General features: G+C 30.9%; 1 protein-coding gene across 12 annotated transcripts in view; it reads right to left on the bottom strand.

Annotated features, from left to right (window-relative positions):
* Window positions 1-19,208, bottom strand: part of Mical (Molecule interacting with CasL) — a 90,713-nt gene that overhangs the window by 939 nt on the left and 70,566 nt on the right. For 9 of the 12 annotated variants that reach the window (XM_064359814.1, XM_064359818.1, XM_064359812.1 and 6 more), the window contains 6 exons: window positions 11,804-13,361; window positions 7,142-7,797; window positions 5,697-5,726; window positions 5,404-5,518; window positions 2,498-2,636; window positions 2,092-2,375 (listed from right to left, as the gene is read on the bottom strand). In XM_064359814.1, the coding sequence (XP_064215884.1) occupies window positions 2,092-2,375; window positions 2,498-2,636; window positions 5,404-5,518; window positions 5,697-5,726; window positions 7,142-7,797; window positions 11,804-13,361 (2,782 nt within the window). The remainder of the gene's footprint in view (window positions 1-2,091; window positions 2,376-2,497; window positions 2,637-5,403; window positions 5,519-5,696; window positions 5,727-7,141; window positions 7,798-11,803; window positions 13,362-19,208) is intronic. The other 3 variants (XM_064359820.1, XM_064359813.1, XM_064359822.1) reach the window with 3 other exon arrangements.

Raw genomic sequence — 19,208 nt, 5'->3', positions numbered from 1 at the left:
GGAAAAAATATTTCGGTGAATTTATATTTATTTATTTATTTATTTATTTATTATTAAAATAGTTGTTAGTAATCCAAATGCGAAAACCCTCGTCCGAGACTGAAATCTGACTGTAATTCTTATCTGCGACTGATAGTTTTTGAGATTCTTATCTGCGACTGATAGTTTTTGAGATATCAGCCAAAGTTTAAGACATTGAGTAAAATTTACTTTGTCACAGTCCAAACATTTGTATTTATTTTCAGCAAAAGTAGAAGCTTAATCAACTCGATTTTTAACTTTTCTTACGCAAAATTGTCCAAGGATTCCAAATCTAACCGTAATTCTTATCTGCGACTGATAGTTTTTGAGATATCAGCCAAAGTTTAAGACATTGAGTAAAATTTACTTTGTCACAGTCCAAACATTTGTATTTATTTTCAGCAAGAGTAGAAGCTTAATCAACTCGATTTTTAACTTTTCTTACGCAAAATTGTCCAAGGATTCCAAATCTAACCGTAATTCTTATCTGCGACTGATAGTTTTTGAGAAATCAGCCAAAGTTTAAGACATTGAGTAAAATTTACTTTGTCACAGTCCAAACATTTGTATTTATTTTCAGCAAAAGTAGAAGCTTAATCAACTCGATTTTTAACTTTTCTTACGCAAAATTGTCCAAGGATTCCAAATCTAACCGTAATTCTTATCTGCGACTGATAGTTTTTGAGATATCAGCCAAAGTTTAAGACATTGAGTAAAATTTACTTTGTCACAGTCCAAACATTTGTATTTATTTTCTGCAAAAGTAGAAGCTTAATTAACTCGATTTTTAACTTTTCTTACGCAAAATTGTCCAAGGATTCCAAATCTAACCGTAATTCTTATCTGCGACTGATAGTTTTTGAGAAATCAGCCAAAGTTTAAGACATTGAGTAAAATTTACTTTGTCACAGTCCAAACATTGTATTTATTTTCTGCAAAAGTAGAAGCTTAATTAACTCGATTTTTAACTTTTCTTACGCAAAATTGTCCAAGGATTCCTAATCTAACCGTAATTCTTATCTGCGACTGATAGTTTTTGAGATATCAGCCAAAGTTTAAGACATTGAGTAAAATTTACTTTGTCACAGTCCAAACATTGTATTTATTTTCTGCAAAAGTAGAAGCTTAATTAACTCGATTTTTAACTTTTCTTACGCAAAATTGTCCAAGGATTCCAAATCTAACCGTAATTCTTATCTGCGACTGATAGTTTTTAAGATATCAGCCAAAGTTTAAGACATTGAGTAAAATTTACTTTGTCACAGTCCAAACATTTGTATTTATTTTCTGCAAAAGTAGAAGCTTAATTAACTCGATTTTTAACTTTTCTTACGCAAAATTGTCCAAGGATTCCAAATCTAACCGTAATTCTTATCTGCGACTGATAGTTTTTGAGAAATCAGCCAAAGTTTAAGACATTGAGTAAAATTTACTTTGTCACAGTCCAAACATTGTATTTATTTTCTGCAAAAGTAGAAGCTTAATTAACTCGATTTTCAACTTTTCTTACGCAAAATTGTCCAAGGATTCCAAATCTAACCGTAATTCTTATCTGCGACTGATAGTTTTTGAGATATCAGCCAAAGTTTAAGACATTGAGTAAAATTTACTTTGTCACAGTCCAAACATTGTATTTATTTTCAGCAAAAGTAGAAGCTTAATCAACTCGATTTTTAACTTTTCTTACGCAAAATTGTCCAAGGATTCCTAATCTAACCGTAATTCTTATCTGCGACTGATAGTTTTTGAGATATCAGCCAAAGTTTAAGACATTGAGTAAAATTTACTTTGTCACAGTCCAAACATTGTATTTATTTTCTGCAAAAGTAGAAGCTTAATTAACTCGATTTTTAACTTTTCTTACGCAAAATTGTCCAAGGATTCCAAATCTAACCGTAATTCTTATCTGCCACTAATAGTTTTTGAGATATTCATTTTTAAATTTCACAAATATGGTTGAAGAAAAAGAAAGGGAGAAAATTATGATTTTGCAAAAAACGCAATGAATTGAAAAAAATCGAGTAGATTTTAGCCAAGTTTATAAAAATCAAAAATAAAAAAAACACTTACTATTTTCTAGTCGTTCTCTCAGCTCGTGCTGCAACCTCGCATGCCTGTCTTCCAACTCCACTTCCTGCGCCCTCACCATCAACTCTCTCTCATATCTTCTCAATTCGGTGCGATCTCGCATTAAATCAAACCATTCTTGCAACAATTCCGACTCTTCCTTTGCACATCTTCCATCAACTTCACCACGAAGTGCTTTCTCAACCAAAACACCTCTCTCTTCCAATTCGCGTGTTTTCACTTCAGTCTCTTCGAGCTTTCGTTGGATTTCTTGTGCCATGCGATGTCTGTCGAGTTAGTTTTGTTAATTAATTAATCGTTAAAAATGTTAGTCCAACTAACAAACTTTCGTTAATTTTTTATGTATTTTTTTTGTTAAATTTTGTGAGGTTATTAAAGGGGGAATTACCGTTTAAGTTGAGCTTGTCTTGCTGCTTTTCGTGCACTTTTGTTCTGACGATTGTTGCTTGAGACTGAGTCGAGAGTTCCTGATTTGTCTAAAGTGTCACAGGAGCTGCGGTCAAGGCGCTCACCGTCTGAACTGTCATCTAATAAAAAAAATAATAAAAATCAATTAAAAATTCTTGACGAAATTTCATAGAAAAATTGTTGTACTTTCAAGGAAATAATTAGAATTTTGGCTCATAAACGCGCTAAGAAAACGAAAAAAAAAAGAAAAAAAATTATAAAAAACGTAAAAAAATGTTATTTAAATAAACTGTTATTATTTATTTAAATAAACGCTTATCACGAAAATATTGCGAGTTTTTACGACATCATTTCAAAAAAATATTCGCTTGCCAATAATTAAAAAAAATTGGTCATTTTTCAGAGAGCTTTTAAAAAAAACGGAATCGACTTCACAACATAGTACAAGGTTTAAAAAAAGTAAAAACTAATTTTTGAGTCAGTTTTTGAGAGTAAATTAAAAAAAAAGAAATTAGAATTGTATTAAATAACACATGTTACAGACTTGATAAAGGTAAAAATTTATGTTATTTTTTATGAGATTTATTTGCTCAAAAAATAAGCTAAATCTGAAGCTAAATCGAAATGAATTCGATTATTTTTGTCACTTTTCGGCGTATTTTACAAGATTTTGCTTTTAATTATTGAGTTTGTAGTTAAAAAAAAATCATACAAAAGCCAGCAAAATAAGCCAATAATACATCAGTTTCAATTTAATTTGATTTTTTGAGGAGCTTTATCGAAAAAAAAAACCGAAATGGAAAACAACATAAATTCCTGTCTCAAAAATCTGCTTAAACACTCAAAAAATGCAAAAAAATAACACAATGTCTGGCGTAATTTAGTGATAAAATAAACAAATAAAAATTGTTTTCTGACTGCAAGACCTAGTAAAATGTTCAAAAAAAGTAAAAACTATAATTTTTGAGTCACTTTTTGAGTGTAGATTTAAAAAAAAATTAGAATTGTATTAAATAACACATGTTAGAGACTTGATAAAGATAAAAATTTGTGTTATTTTTTATAAGATTTATTTGCTCAAAAAATAAGCTATATCTGAAGCTAAATCGAAAAAAAAATTGTTTTTGTCACTTTTCGGCGTATTTTGCAAAATTTTGCCTTTAATTATTGAGTTTGTAGTTAAAAAAAAGCATCAAAAGCCAGCAAAATAAGCCAATAATACATCAGTTTCAATTTAATTTGATTTTTTGAGGAACTTTTTCGAAAAATAAAAACAAATCGAAAACAACATAAATTCTTGTCTCAAAAATCTGCTTAAACACTCAAAAAAAGCAAAAAATAACACAATGTCTGGCGTAATTTAGTGATAAAATAAACAAAAAATTTTTTTTTCTGATTGCATGACCTAGTAAAAGGTTCAAAAATAGTAAAAACTATAATTTTTGAGTAAGTTTTTGAGTGTAAATTTTCAAAAAAAAATTAGAATTGTATTGAATAACACATGTTAAAGACTTGATAAAGATAAAAATTTGTGTTATTTTTTATAAGATTTATTTGCTCAAAAAATAAGCTATACCTGAAGCTAAATCGAAAAAAAAATTGTTTTTGTTACTTTTCGGCGTATTTTGCAAGATTTTGCCTTTAATTATTGAGTTTGTAGTTAAAAAAAAAGCATCAAAAGCCAGCAAAATAAGCCAATAATACATCAGTTTCAATTTAATTTGATTTTTTGAGGAGCTTTATCGAAAAAAAAACCGAAATGGAAAACAACATAAATTCCTGTCTCAAAAATCTGCTTAAACACTCAAAAAATGCAAAAAAATAACACAATGTCTGGCGTAATTTAGTGATAAAATAAACAAAAAAATTTTTTTCTGACTGCAAGACCTAGTAAAAGGTTCAAAAATAGTAAAAACTATAATTTTTGAGTCAGTTTTTGGTTGTAAATTTAAAAAAAAAAGAAATTAGACTTGTTTTGAATAACACATGTTAGAAACTTTATAAAGGTAAAAATTTGTGGTATTTTTTAAGAGATTTATTTGCACAAAAAATAAGCTAAATCAAAAATAATTCAATTTATTTTTATCATTTTTCGGCATATTTTAAAAGATTTTGCTTTTAATTACAGAGTTTTTAGTTAAAAAAAGCATGCAAAATCCAGCAAAAAAGAGCTTTCTCGAAAAAAAAGTATTTTTTTTATTTATTTTTGATAAGATTTCACTCAAAAAATTAGCTAAACCAAGTGAATCAAACAACATATAACATCAAATAATTAGATTTATTTTAGTTATTTTTCGGTTTGTTAATTAAAAAATGTGCTTCCAGCTTCAAAACTTAAAAAAAACTAAGAAAATACAAAAATAACATAATTTTTCGATGTGTTTTAATAAAATATCAGAAGGAACAATAAAAAATCAATTAAAAATGGTTTGAAAAAGCTAAAATTTGTGTTTTTTTGATTTATTTTTGCTCAAAAAATGATAAAGAAAAAATCCGATTTATTTTTATCATTATTCATTCCTAAGCAAATTTTATAGGATGTTCCCAAATAATTACCGAGTGAGTCAATGGTTCAAAAAAAAACTATCAATTAAATTCCAGTTTAATTTGGTGATTTTTAGAACACTTTCTTGAAAAAAAACTTAATTCTAGTCTCAAAAACAGGCTTAAATACTGGAAAAAGACAAAAATAGGACAATATTCGGTTTAGTTTTATAATTTTTTGACTTTTTTTTAAATATTGCTAACAAGAAAAACATTTCTGGTTGACAATTTTTAACTCAAGTTGGTGTTTTTTAGTTTATTTTGGAAAAAATTCAATTGAAAAAAGTGTCTGAAGGCTTAAAAATAGTTTTCACAACACAATTATTAAAAAAATTTCCTTACCTTTGATTGAATTTCCTGTGTAATTTAATGGCAGTGGAGGCACCGGAGGCGGTGTTCCGGTGTCTCTAAGTCCCGAAAAACTATTTCTTCGGACTTGTTCTTCAACCACCACCTCCTGTTAACAACAAGCTTTTCAATCACTTTGTTCACACACAATCAATTTAATCCAACACCAAATGTTTCAAACACTAAATAAATGAATGATGGCATGACACATGCAAGAAAAACATGCAAAAGACAATAACACACACAAAGACAAAGATGAGAAAAAATAAATAAAATAAAAATCTTACAGCATCTCTCAAGTCCAAATTCGCACAAGACTGCAAAATAATCCGGTTATTAAATAAAGTTAATAAAATGGTGATGATTTGATGGCTCGTTTAAACAGTTTTCCTTCACTGGCTAGTTACATAACAAAAATTCAGTTTTTATTTATTTTATTTTGTGATTTTTTAATTGTTTTATACAAAATCTCAGAATTTTTCAAAAAAATCTCACTGAAAAAGTAGCTAAACTCGATTTTTTTCTGACATTTTTAGAAGTATTTCGCATAAATATGGTCATTTTTCGAAAAAATTTGTTCAAAAAAGTGCGTAAACACTCAAAATAACGCAATTTTCAGCCTAATTTGGTGATATTTTCTTGTTATTTTTAAATAAATTTTGCAAAATGACATATAATCTATTTTTCTGGTAACACTATTCTGATAATGAACTTTTCTACAACAATACTGTTCTATTTTGAATGAATGTTTCTAGATATGACCTGTTCTGTCGCGGAATTTTCTGTTCTAGACGTGAATTTTCACGTCACATCCGCGATGTCACGTGATGTTACGCGAGCATCGCAGTAGGCGAGAGCGGTGCAGTCGGCAACGAGCAACGGCACGGGTCACTTGATTTATTTAAAGCGTAACAAAATTATTTGTTGTTTAATTTATTCTAATTCAAATCTAAATTTTCCGGCTTGTGTTTTAAATTTGGTGGCTAGTGATGTGTGTTAGTGCCAATGGAATAAACTTCAGGAAGGAAAAACAATCCGGATTAAAGGGTAAGTCTGCTGTGTTTTTTTTTTGGAAATTAGATCAAATCTGTAATATTCTTAACTAATTTAAGGGCACATTGTTCTAATTTCATTATTTCTATTTCAGTAGGTCCGTTTAATAAGGTGATGCGATGGGAACAGAAGACGTCATAAAGGTTAGTGCCTTTGGGAGGGAAGGTTTAATTTCTCTTTTAACCTTTTTACGTAAAACTATGTTTAAACACCTCTTGTATTGCGGAATATAGATGTCAAAGATGTAAAGAACAATTTATTTAATATTTAAAAGCTAAAACTAAAGCCATGGCCACCTATAATATGAGTATCTAGTAGGCCATGACCACCTATAACAGCGCTCTCTGTTGAACAAACTTCGAAATCTGCCTCCCCCACGTTTGTATTTTTTGTACGGTTCTGACGTTGTACGTTTTTGTGGTTGTACGTTTTTGATGATGTACGTTTTTAGGCAAATACGTTTCAAATAATCATTAAATTTCACCATTTTTAGACGTATTTTGCATAATTTAGCCAAACAATTGAATCTAGTTAGAAAATTATATAATTTTTAACCACATTCTAGTCCATTTAAAAAACCTAAAAACGCAAACCTCCTTAATTTTTTAAATTTCTCGACAATTTTTTTGTCAAATCTAGCCGAGTGAAGAAAAACTTCGTTGATTTAATCGAAAAATACCTTCGAAACATCCTTAGTTTTTGGCGAAATTTTCGCCAAAAACCCCGTTGGACTTTTCTTCGTAAAAAAAGTGGCCAAAATCTTCGTAAAACTCTTCCTCCTCTCCCTATCTTTCTTCTTCTTCCCTTTCTTCTCATCCGTTTCCAGTAAATTCGGATCGGATTTACACAAAACTTTAATCGGTTTTTCACGTTCAATCTTCGCATCTTCACGACTTTGTGACCTTTTCAACGCCCCCTCGCCCAATTTTTCCCTCAACTTAACCAACTTATCTTCGGGACTCAATCCTAGTTCTTCATTCGACAACAATCTGGCTTTCAAACGCGCGTCCTCTTTCAGTTTTTCGTGTTTGAGGCGAGGTGGCGCCACTGGTGTTGTGGTTATTGTGGTGTCAAGTGGGCGTAACGTTGACAAAAGCACATCAGGTGTTGTTGCAGTTCGGTTATTAGAATCGGTTCGGTTAGTTTCGGTTAAGTCGAACTGACGGCTTTTACGACGTCGTCGCTCTAAACTTTTGTTCTCGGCTTTCATTTTGTTCATGACCATTTCTTGGACGAGTTTTTGGTTAACGTCGCGTTCTTTTTCGATGAATTCTTTTTTGTAGATGACGTCAGGCGTCCGGACGGGAAACGGCGTCTCGGGCGTCGTTTCCTTATCTTCATGAAGTAATCAATAAAAGTCAATTAATTTAATATTAACATATTTTTAATTTTATTAGAAAAAAAGTACTTATAAATGACTAACCCTGTATAAAGCATTCGTGTCAGAAGATCATTCAACTAATTGTTGTTCAAAGCGCATACATTTAAGAATACTTAATTAATTTAATATTTTTAAATTTTACTTTTGTTAAGAAGAAAATTACTTTTAACAGACTAACCCTGTATAAAGCACGTGTCGAAAGATTATTCAATAAATTGTCTCCCAAAGCGCATACACTGAAAAAATACTTAATTAATTTATTTTTTTTAATTTTATAAGAACAAAATTGCTTTTGGTAGACTAACCCTGTAGAAAGTATCGAAAAATTATTCTTGTTTTCAACATTTAAACATGAAAAATCTCCAAAACTGCACATCGTAGAACAGAAATCCTTATTTTTTTTACACCAAATATGCTTATTTTTTATATAAATTTTCGGTTATTGTAACCTTGATGATTTTTTAACTGATAGATAAGTAAAAAAATTTTGACCAAATTGATTTATGCGAATTATTTCCACAATTTTGATTCGATTGTCAAAAAAGTTTGCCCAGAAATAGGGAAAAAAGCTACAAAGTAATTTTAGACCAACTACGATTACTTTTTATTTATTTTTGGGTGATTTAAAAAATTAAAATCTACATCGTGTAATATCTTCAAAACTACGAATTATAGAACAAAAATAAAGACAGATTTAGAATCCCCGGATATTTCTACGTCAAATAGGCATACTTTTGATACAAATTTTTGGCAACTGTGGCCTTGATGATTTTTTTGTTGATACGTTGTAATAATATCGGAATTATTTGTACAATTTTGGTTTTATTGCCACAAAAATTTGCCGAGAAACTGAAAATTAACTGGTTAAAAGGGCACAAGTCGCTTAAAATCAAATTCAATTTTTCATAATTTTTTAATTTTTGGTCGATTAGAAAAATTACAATCGCTGATATTTGACCTAATATCACAAAAACAACGAATCGTAGACCAAAAATAAACACAGATTTGGAATCCTCGGATAATTTTACATCAAATAAGCATACCCTTGACATAAATTTTCGATGATTGTGACTTTGATGAATTTTTTACTGATAGGTTAGTAAGATTTTTTTTGTCAAAGTTGTTTTACTTGGATTATTTGCACAATTTTGACTCGATCATCACGAAATTTTGATTTGAACTAAAGACGTGACCAGCATAAAAAGCTAAAAGTCGTTAAAATCAATTTTAAATCAATTTACATTTATACTTTTTTTTATTTTTTGGTAAATTGAAAAAATTTAAATCGACTACATTTCATCAAATATTTTCAAAATTACCACCTGTAGAACAAAAATGAGGACAGATTTGGAATCCTTGGATATTTCTACGTCAAATAGGCATACTTTTGATACAAATTTTTGGCTACTGTGGCCTTGATTATTTTTTTGTTGATACGTTGGCACGGAAAATTTTTTACCAAGTTGTTTTATCGGAATTATTTGTACAATTTTGGTTTTATTGCCACAAAAATTTGCCGAGAAACTGAAAATTAACTGGTTAAAAGGGCACAAGTCGCCTTAGATCGAATTCAATTTTTCATAATTTTTTAATTTTTGGTCGATAAGAAAAATTACAATCGCTGATATTTGACCTAATATCACAAAAACTACGAATCGTAGACCAAAAATAAACACAGATTTGGAATCCTCGGATAATTTTACATCAAATAAGCATACCCTTGACACAAATTTTCGATTATTGTGACTTTGATGAATTTTTTACTGATAGGTTAGTAAGATTTTTTTTGTCAAAGTTGTTTTACTTGGATTATTTGCACAATTTTGACTCGATCATCACAAAATTTTGCTTTGAACTAAATACGTAACCAGCATAAAAGGCTAAAAGTCGTTAAAATCAATTTTAAATCAATTTCCATTTATACTCTTTTTTTTTTTGGAAAATTGAAAAAATTAAAATCGACCACATTTCATCAAATATCTCCAAAATTACCACCTATAGGACAAAAATGAGGACAGATTTGGAATCCTTGGATAATTCTACGTCAAATAGGCATACTTTTGATATAAATTTTTGGCTACTGTGGCCTTGATGATTTTTTTGTTGATACGTTGGCACGGAAAATTTTTGACCAAGTTGTTTTATCGGAATTATTTGTACAATTTTGGTTTTATTGCCACAAAAATTTGCCGAGAAACTGAAAATTAACTGGTAAAAAGGACACAAGTCGCTTTAGATCAAATTCAATTTTTTATAATTTTTTAATTTTTGCTTCATTAGAAAAATTACAATCGCCGATATTTGACCTAATATCTCACAAACTACGAATCACAGACCAAAAATAAACACAGATTTGGAATCCTCGGATAATTTTACATCAAATAAGCATACCCTTGACATAAATTTTCGATGATTGTGACTTTGATGAATTTTTTACTGATAGGTTAGTAAGATTTTTTTTGTCAAAGTTGTTTTACTTGGATTATTTGCACAATTTTGACTCGATCATCACGAAATTTTGCTTTGAACTAAATACGTAACCAGCATAAAAGGCTAAAAGTCGTTAAAATCAATTTTAAATCAATTTCCATTTATACTTTTTTTTATTTTTTGGAAAATTGAAAAAATTAAAATCGACCATATTTCATTCAATATCTCGAAAATTACGACCTGTAGAACAAAAACGAGGACAGATTTGGAATCCTTGGATAATTCTACGTCAAATAGGCATACTTTTGATATAAATTTTCGGTTACTGTGACCTTGATGATTTTTTTGTTGATACGTTGGCACGGAAAAATTTGACCAAGTTGTTTTATTGGGATTACTTGTACAATTGTGGCTTTACTGCCACAAAAAATTGCCCAGAAACAGAAAATTAACTGGTAAAAAGCGCACAAGTTGCTTTAGATCAAATTCAATTTTTTATAATTTTTTAATTTTTGGTTCATTAGAAAAATTACAATCGCCGATATTTCACCTAATATCTCAAAAACTACGAATCGTAGACCAAAAATAAAGACAGATTTAGAAACCTCGGATAATTTTACATCAAATAGGCATATTTTTGATATAGATTTTCTATTATTGTGACTTTGATGTTTTTTTTTATTGATAGGTTAGTAAGAATTTTTTGGCAAAGTTGTTTTACTTGGATTATTTACACAATTTTTACTCAATTGCCGCAAAATTTTGTTCAGAACTAAATATGTGTCCAGCATAAAGGGCTAGAAGTCGTTTTAATCAATTGTAAGTAAATTCGTATTTTTTTTTAATTTTTGGAAAACTGAAAAAATTGACCCTATTTCATCCAATATCTCAAAAATTACCAATTGTAGAACAAAAATGAGGACAGATTTGGAATCCCCGCATAATTTTACATCAAATAGGCATATTTTCGACATAAATTTTCGGTTATTGTGGCCCTGATGCATTTTTATACCGATAGGTTAGTAAAAATTTTTTTTGCCAAAGTTGTTTTACTTAAATTATTTCTACAATTTTGACTCAATTGCCACAAAATTTTGATCAGAAATAGATAATCAACAGTAAAAAGGGTTACAGGTCGTTTTAAGCCAATTCCCATTTTATTTTATTTTTTTTATTTTTCGGAGATTGAGAAAATTAAAATCGACCATTACACCAAAAATTAAGAAAAATTTGGAATTCTCAGAGAATTTTACTCTTTATATCACATACAGCGGTCACAAATCGTATCAATTTTGTTTAATGAATTTTTATGATTCCTTTGTAACATGAGCTCGAAAATAAACTGAATCAGAGCAAGCTGTGCTTGCGGAACTTTAGCTACATTTTAGCATTTTAGTTTTAGCATAAAACTAAAGTTACACTTCACCTCCAAGGCTTGCTCTAATTGAGTATACTTCCAAAATCTTCCAAAACTTAAAAACTAAAGTTTTTATAAATAAAAAAATAGCAAACTTATATTTTTTCCCTTACCTTCTTGTATCAAATCCGGTTTGCTCCTCCGTCTCGACTTCCTGACATCAATCGAATCCTTGGCATTACTAAACTCATACTTCGGCTTCAAATCAACAGGTGGCGACACTTTCTCCGCCTTTAACTGCGCCAACTTATCCTCAAGCCGCTTCCTTTGAAAGTTATTATTATTAATCGGATCTTTGGCCGCAATCTCAGTCAAATTCTTAACAGTTGAATCACTACAAGTATTTTCTTCTGTGGTTGTACCTTCAACAATCAAAAGACTATCTTCATCATGTTCGTTGGTTTGTTTGGCCTTCAACTGTTCCAAATCCGCCGGTTTTAAATCAATCACCGTCCCGCCAAAATCCTGGCCCGCATTATCGATAATACAGTACCCTGTATTTCGCGCCTCGACTATATTCAAACTATCGTCAACTAACTCGTCCTCGTCCTTGAACAAAACATAGCCATCTTGACTGTCACCAACTGCATCGTCGCTACTAGTCTCAGTCCCAGTATCCATGAACTCAATGTCAAGGTTATTACACAGCACACTATTCACGGCCTCGGTTGTAGTGGTTTCCTTGCCGCAGACGTGCGATTCGGCGATTTTCGCCTTGCCTTCGAGCATCTTCGGCTTCTTGTTGCTACGCGACGTGAAATCGTCGTCCAGATCGTCCGAAACCGCCCCATCTCGGGCCCAATCGGACAATTCCGTCTCGGTCAAGGCGGCCGTGTTCGCGTCGGCCTCCGATTCGGTCTCGATCGACAGTTTTCGTTTGACGTGCAAGACGTCGTGTATTTCCGGCAGGATGTTCGGTTCTAGTTCGGGTAAAAGTTTGGGTTGGTTGAGGGTTTTGGTGATTTTGGGCGTTTCCTCAATTAGGACAGTCGGGATCACGTCGAATTTAAATTCGGGTGTTTCCGGCTCGTGGTCGGAATCGCTCGGTTTATGTTTGGACCAATCAATGGTCGGGACTATGATTGACGTTTCGTGGACTGGACTTCGGGGACGTCCCTCCGGTTCGTGCTCGAAAATAACCGGCTTAACTGGGGCGGTTGTAACCGGCGCCGGTTTTAGCATTTTTTGACAGTCGGTTATGTTGCTGTGGAAGGATTTTAGTTTTGTGTCAAGTGTTGAGGCACTGCCTGATTTTTGGATAGTTCCAGGCGGGTTTGTTTCACCCAAAAGGTATTTTTTTTTGAGTTCGAGTGAGACTTTGGCGGCGATTCCGCCGGTGCTTTGGGTGCGGTTTAAGGCGTAACCGTCGGTTTTAACCGGTGCGATGCAACGCTGCACGATAGAGGGTGCTGAAGGCACGAGAGGTGTGAGTTTGAGTTCGGGTGCTTTAGCCTTGTCGGCGGTGGGGCGTTGCAAGTAACTGGCGGTCACCTGGATTTTGCGGGGGCGGCTGCCGCCGCCCCCACGGTGCTTGGTGACGAAGGCGTCGAACGGGGTCTCGCGAGTGGGGGTGGGGTCGTCGTGGGCGAACTCGGAGTCGGTGGAGATCTCGGTGGCGGAATTGCGGATCTCGCTGGAGGTGGAGGTGGAGGTGGATTCGTCCGATACGACCTGAAATTTTTTTTGATTAAGTTTGTTTCCTTTTTTTTTCCTTTTTTCTTTAAACAACTGTCATGTTGGTTTAAGAGGCTACCACTCAGAGATGTAATAAAATTTCGACTATTTACAGAATAAATCAAAACGCACAAAATTAATATTTTTGTTATGGCCGTTTTTCAAAACAAATACCTTCGAGCAGGTCGCGTTAGTTTTCGAGTTATAAAGTCATTTTTTATTTTTCTATGACAATTAATACTTTTGTTTACTGTTTTTGATAACATATTTCTTTATCTTTCTCATAACTATAAAAATTTAGTAACAAAAAAAAACAAAAAATAAAATAAAACAGTTATTGGCAATTTTATATAAAGAGCTTTATCTTTCTGTTCTTGCTGTATTTTAAAAGTAGTGAATGATTGTTTTTTGATAATTTTTTTGAGATTTGGTTTCACATGAAGTATTTTCATGTCCTTTAATCATTATTTCAAAAGTATTTAAATAATAAGATAAATAATAAGATAATAAGATAAAGCATTTTGTCTGTAGTTCCCACTATTTATTTTATTTATTTTTTAATTTAATTTTTAGTAGATTCGAAAAATAACAATCTATCATATTTCGTCTAATATCTCCAAAACTAGAAATCGCAGAACAAAAATGAAGACAGATCTGGAATCCTCGGACAATTTTACGTTAAATAGACATATTTGTGTTAGAAATTTGGGGTAATTGTGACCTTGATAATTTTTTTATTGATAGGTTAGTAAAAAAATCTGACAATATTGTTTTATTCGGATTATTTGCACAATTTTTATTCGACTGTCCTAAAATTTAGCTCAGAAGTAGATAATTAACGAGTAAAAATGGTACCAGTCGTTTAGCTCACTTTAATTTTTTTTAATTTTTGGTAAATCTATTTCGCCTAATATCTCCAAAATTACGAATCGTAGAACAAAAATTAATACAAAATTGAAATCCTCAGACAATTTTACGTCAAATAAGCATAGATTTGAAATAAAGTTTCGGTTATTGTGACCATGATAATTTTTTAAAGATAAGATGGTAAGAATTTTTTTTATTTGACAAAGTTGTTTTACCTAGATAATTTGCACAATTTTGACCCGATTGCCATAGAATTTAGCACAGAAATAGACAATTAACTAGTAAAGAAGACACAAGTTGTTTCAGATCAATTTCAATCTTTTTATATTTTTTAAATTTTGAAAAATTGAAAAAAAAATTAAAATCGGTCATATTTCGCCTAATATCTCCAAAACTACGAATCGCAGAACAAAAATGAAGACAGATTTAGAATCCTTGAGCAATTTTACGTCAAATAAGCATAGATTTGAAATTAAGTTTCGGTTATTGTGACCTTGATAATTTTTTAAAGATAAGATGGTAAGAATTTTTTTTTGACAAAGTTGTTTTACCTAGATAATTTGCACAATTTTGACCCGATTGCCACAGAATTTAGCACAGAAATAGACAATTACCTAGTAAAGAAGACACAAGTTGTTTCAGATCAATTTCAATCTTTTTAAATTTTTTAAATTTTGAAAAATTGAAAAAAAAAATTAAAAAAAAATTAAAATCGGTTGTATTTCGTCTAATATCTCCAAAACTACGAATCGCAGAACAAAAATGAAGACAGATTTAGAATCCTTGAGCAATTTTACGTCAAATAAGCATAGATTTGAAATAAAGTTTCGGTTATTGTGACCTTGATAATTTTTTAAAGATAAGATGGTAAGAATTTTTTTTTGACAAAGTTGTTTTACCTAGATAATTTGCACAATTTTGACCCGATTGCCACAGAATTTAGCACAGAAATAGACAATTAACTAGTAAAGAAGACTCAAGTTGTTTTAGATCAATTTCAATCTATTTATATTTTTTAAATTTTGAAAAATTGAAAAAAAAATTAAAAAAAAATTAAAATCGGTTGTATTTCGTCTAATATCTCCAAAAATACGAATCGCAGAACAAAAATGAAGAGGGATTTAGAATCCATGGACAATTCTACGGTAAATAAACATACTTTTGAAATAAAGTTTCGGTTATTGTGACCTTGATAATTTTTTAAAGATAAGATGGTAAGAAATTTTTTTTTGACAAAGTTGTTTTACCTAGATAATTTGCACAATTTTGACCCGATTGCCACAGAATTTAGCACAGAAATAGACAATTAACTAGTAAAGAAGACTCAAGTTGTTTTAGATCAATTTCAATCTTTTTATATTTTTTAAACTTTGAAAAATTGGAAAAAAATTAAAATCGGTTATATTTCGTCTAATTTTTGCAAAAATACGAATCGCAGAACAAAAATGAAGACAGATTTAGAATCCATGGACAATTCTACGGTAAATAAACATACTATTGAAATAAAGTTTCGGTTATTGTGACCTTGATAATTTTTTAAAGATAAGATGGTTAAAAATTTTTTTTGACAAAATTGTTTTACCTAGATAATTTGCACAATTTTGACCCGACTGCCACAGAATTTAGCACAGAAATAGACAATAACCTAGTAAAGAAGACACAAGTTGTTTCAGATCAATTTCAATCTTTTTATATTTTTTAAATTTTGAAAAATTGAAAAAAAATTAAAAAAAATTAAAATCGGTCATATTTCGTCTAATATCTCCAAAACTACGAATCGCAGAACAAAAATGAAGACAGATTTAGAATCCTTGAGCAATTTTACGTCAAATAAGCATAGATTTGAAATAAAGTTTCGGTTATTGTGACCTTGATAATTTTTTAAAGATAAGATGGTAAGAAATTTTTTTTGACAAAGTTGTTTTACCTAGATAATTTGCACAATTTTGACCCGATTGCCATAGAATTTAGCACAGAAATAGACAATAACCTAGTAAAGAAGACACAAGTTGTTTCAGATCAATTTCAATCTTTTCATATTTTTTAAATTTTGAAAAATTGAAAAAAAATTAAAATCGGTTATATTTCGCCTAATATCTCAAAAACTACAAATCGTAAACAAAAATTAAGACAGATTTAGAATCCTTGGACAATTCTACGGTAAATAAACATACTTTTGAAATAAAGTTTCGGTTATTGTGACTTTGAGAATTTTTTTAAACATTAGGTTGATAAAACTTTTTTTGAGAAAGTTGTTTTATCTGGATAATTTACACAATTTTGACTCGATTTCCATAAGATTTTGCCCAGAAATAGAAAACCAACGGTAAAAAGGGCAAAGTCGTTATAAATCAATTTCTTGTTTTTTTCATATTTTTTTAATCTTTGGTAGATTCAAAAAATAAAAATCGGCCAAACTTCGTCAAATATCTCCAAAACTACAAATCGCAGAACGAAAATAAACACAGTTTTGGAATCCTTAGAAAATATTACGTCAAATAGGCATATTTCTGATATCAATTTTCGGTTATTGTGGGTGGTAGAAATTTTAACATAACAATTGTTTAAAAAAAAACCTAAGCTTCAAAGCTGGCTGCAGAAAAAACGACGAGTGTTAGCATTGGGGTTAGAACAACACTCACGTCAGCAATGGATTAAATTGCACAACAAATTGCAAAGTAGAAGAAAAAAAATTAGAATTAAGAGAAAAAAAAACAAAAAAAAAACGCCACTCGATCACGCTAACAATAGTTAGTTACCTTAATTAACATCATTGCTTAAACGTGATTGTTGACCATTTTTTCTTGGAGGGACTTTTAAATTTTGTGAACGCATTATTTCTAAACCTTTTAAACAGTATTATTAAAAAGCGCGCGCGCCGCCAACACTGATAAACTTTAACAAATATTCGTAAAACACTTGATAAACTCAACAAAACTCAACAATTATTAAGCGTAAAAATCGCGGAATCGATTAATCGCGTGCCAACTATAAAAAAAACTATAAAATTAGAAAAAAATTAGTCGATTATTTGTTATTGTAACGAGCAGTCTTTATCTTTTTCCCTGTTTCGATATTTGGCATTTTGGACTTTGGGTAAGTCCTTCAAACGAGCGACTTCCTTTTGGACTTCGAGATTTGAGGTTGAGTGACTTTTTGAGGAAGATTTTGAGGTCGACGGTGGCGCCACGTCGGACTTACGTTGAGGTAGAGGAGACGAAGTCATTGCTCGTTTACGTTGAGGAACAATCGGTGCTAAAAAATCCTCATTATTGTTAGGTTCAGTTTGGCTTTTTTGACGTTGAGGACGGGGAGGAGGAGAGGGAACCTCCTCAAAAGATTTCTTCCGAGTACGACGTGGCACTGGAGGGGAACAAGTACTCAATTTAGTTTTTGGAGGTTTGTTTACTTTTGCATAAAGATCCTCAAGATTAACCGGTTTTTGAGGAAGATTCTTCTTCAATTTTTCCTCAAAATTTTTTTGAGTGCTTTTTGCTTCATTTTTCTTCAATTCTTCAATTGTTGCATATTCAGAACTGGGGTTTTCCTCAATTTCTTCATTTCCAGTTTGGTTTAGTTTGGCAGAATTGGCAATAGTTTGCTTAAATTTTTGAGTAGTTTCTTCAATTTTGGAGACTCCAACACTTTCTTCATTTCTAGAACTGCTATTTCCAAATTTTAAATGCTTTAATTTGTCAGAATCTTTGGTTTCTTTCTTAATATTAACAGATTTTTCAGAAAGATTCTTCTTCAATTTTTCTTCAAAATTTTCTCGTTCACGGTTGACCGGTTTTTGGATGTTTTTTGCAGCGTACTCAGAACAGGGTTCTTTGGCAAGTACGTTTGGACGATTTTTTTGTTCTGTTTCTTCAGTTTCTTCATTTTCTGAACTATCTTCAGTTTTTGAACTACCATCAGAACAACTTTCTTCATTTCCAATTTTGTTAAATTTGTCAGAATTGCCAATAGTTTGCCTAAATTTTTGATTAGTTTCTTCAATTTTGGAGTCCCCGACATCTTCTTCATTTTTAAATCTGCTATTTCCAAATTTAAAATGCTTTAATTTGTCTGAATCTTTGCGTTTTTTCTTAATATTATCAGGTTTTTGAGGAAGATTTTTTTTCAATTTTTCCTCAAACTCTAGTGGGTTTTGGGATTCATTTTTTTCTTCACGGTTAAGCAGTTTTTGGGTGTTTTTTGCTTCATTTTTCTTCAATTCTTCAATTGTTGCGAACTCACGACTAGGCTTTTTCAATTGGCTTTTGGTATCTAAGTGAAGATTTTTTGAAGCAATGTCTTCATTTCCTGAACTTTCTTCAGTTTCTGAACTACTATCAGAATAACTTTCTTCATTATCAGCTTTGTTTATTTCGTCAGATTTATCACTAGTTTGTTTAAATTTACTACTTCCGACTGCATCTTCAATATTTTCTTCATTTTTTAAGCTATCTTCAAATTCAAAATGCTTTAATTTGTCTGAATCTTTGCTTCTTTTTTCAATACTCGTGACCGGTTTTTGAAGATTTTTCTTCAAATCTCCGTCAAAATTAAACGTTTCTTCAAATTTTTTCTGTTCATTTTTCTTCATTTCTTCAGCTTCAGATGGGTTTTTGGAACCTTTATCTATGTGAAGATTACTTAAATCAAATTTTTGTTCTGTATTATTTGACTCGTCTTCAATTTCTGAACCATTTTCTTCATTTTCGATATTTAATTCGGCAAAACCTTCAACAGTTTGTCCAGTTTTTTGAACCGTTTCTTCAGTTTTACAAACTCTGACTCTATCTTCAATACTTTCTTCGTTTTTTAAACTATCTTCAAATTTAGAATGTTTCAAATCATCGAAATCTTTGCTCTTTTCTTCATTTTTTCGGGCTTTTTCTTCAGTTTTTGAATTTTTTCCCCCACTTTCTTCACCTGAATCTTCACTTTCCGAATCTAAACTACTCGATAGATTTTCTTCTTTTTCAGTTTTCT

The sequence above is a fragment of the Tribolium castaneum genome, chromosome 1, assembly GCF_031307605.1.
Source record: "Tribolium castaneum strain GA2 chromosome 1, icTriCast1.1, whole genome shotgun sequence".
NCBI lineage: Eukaryota > Metazoa > Arthropoda > Insecta > Coleoptera > Tenebrionidae > Tribolium > Tribolium castaneum.
The sequence above is the reverse complement of the archived record's forward strand: the minus strand, read 5'-3'. Positions and strand labels throughout refer to the sequence as shown.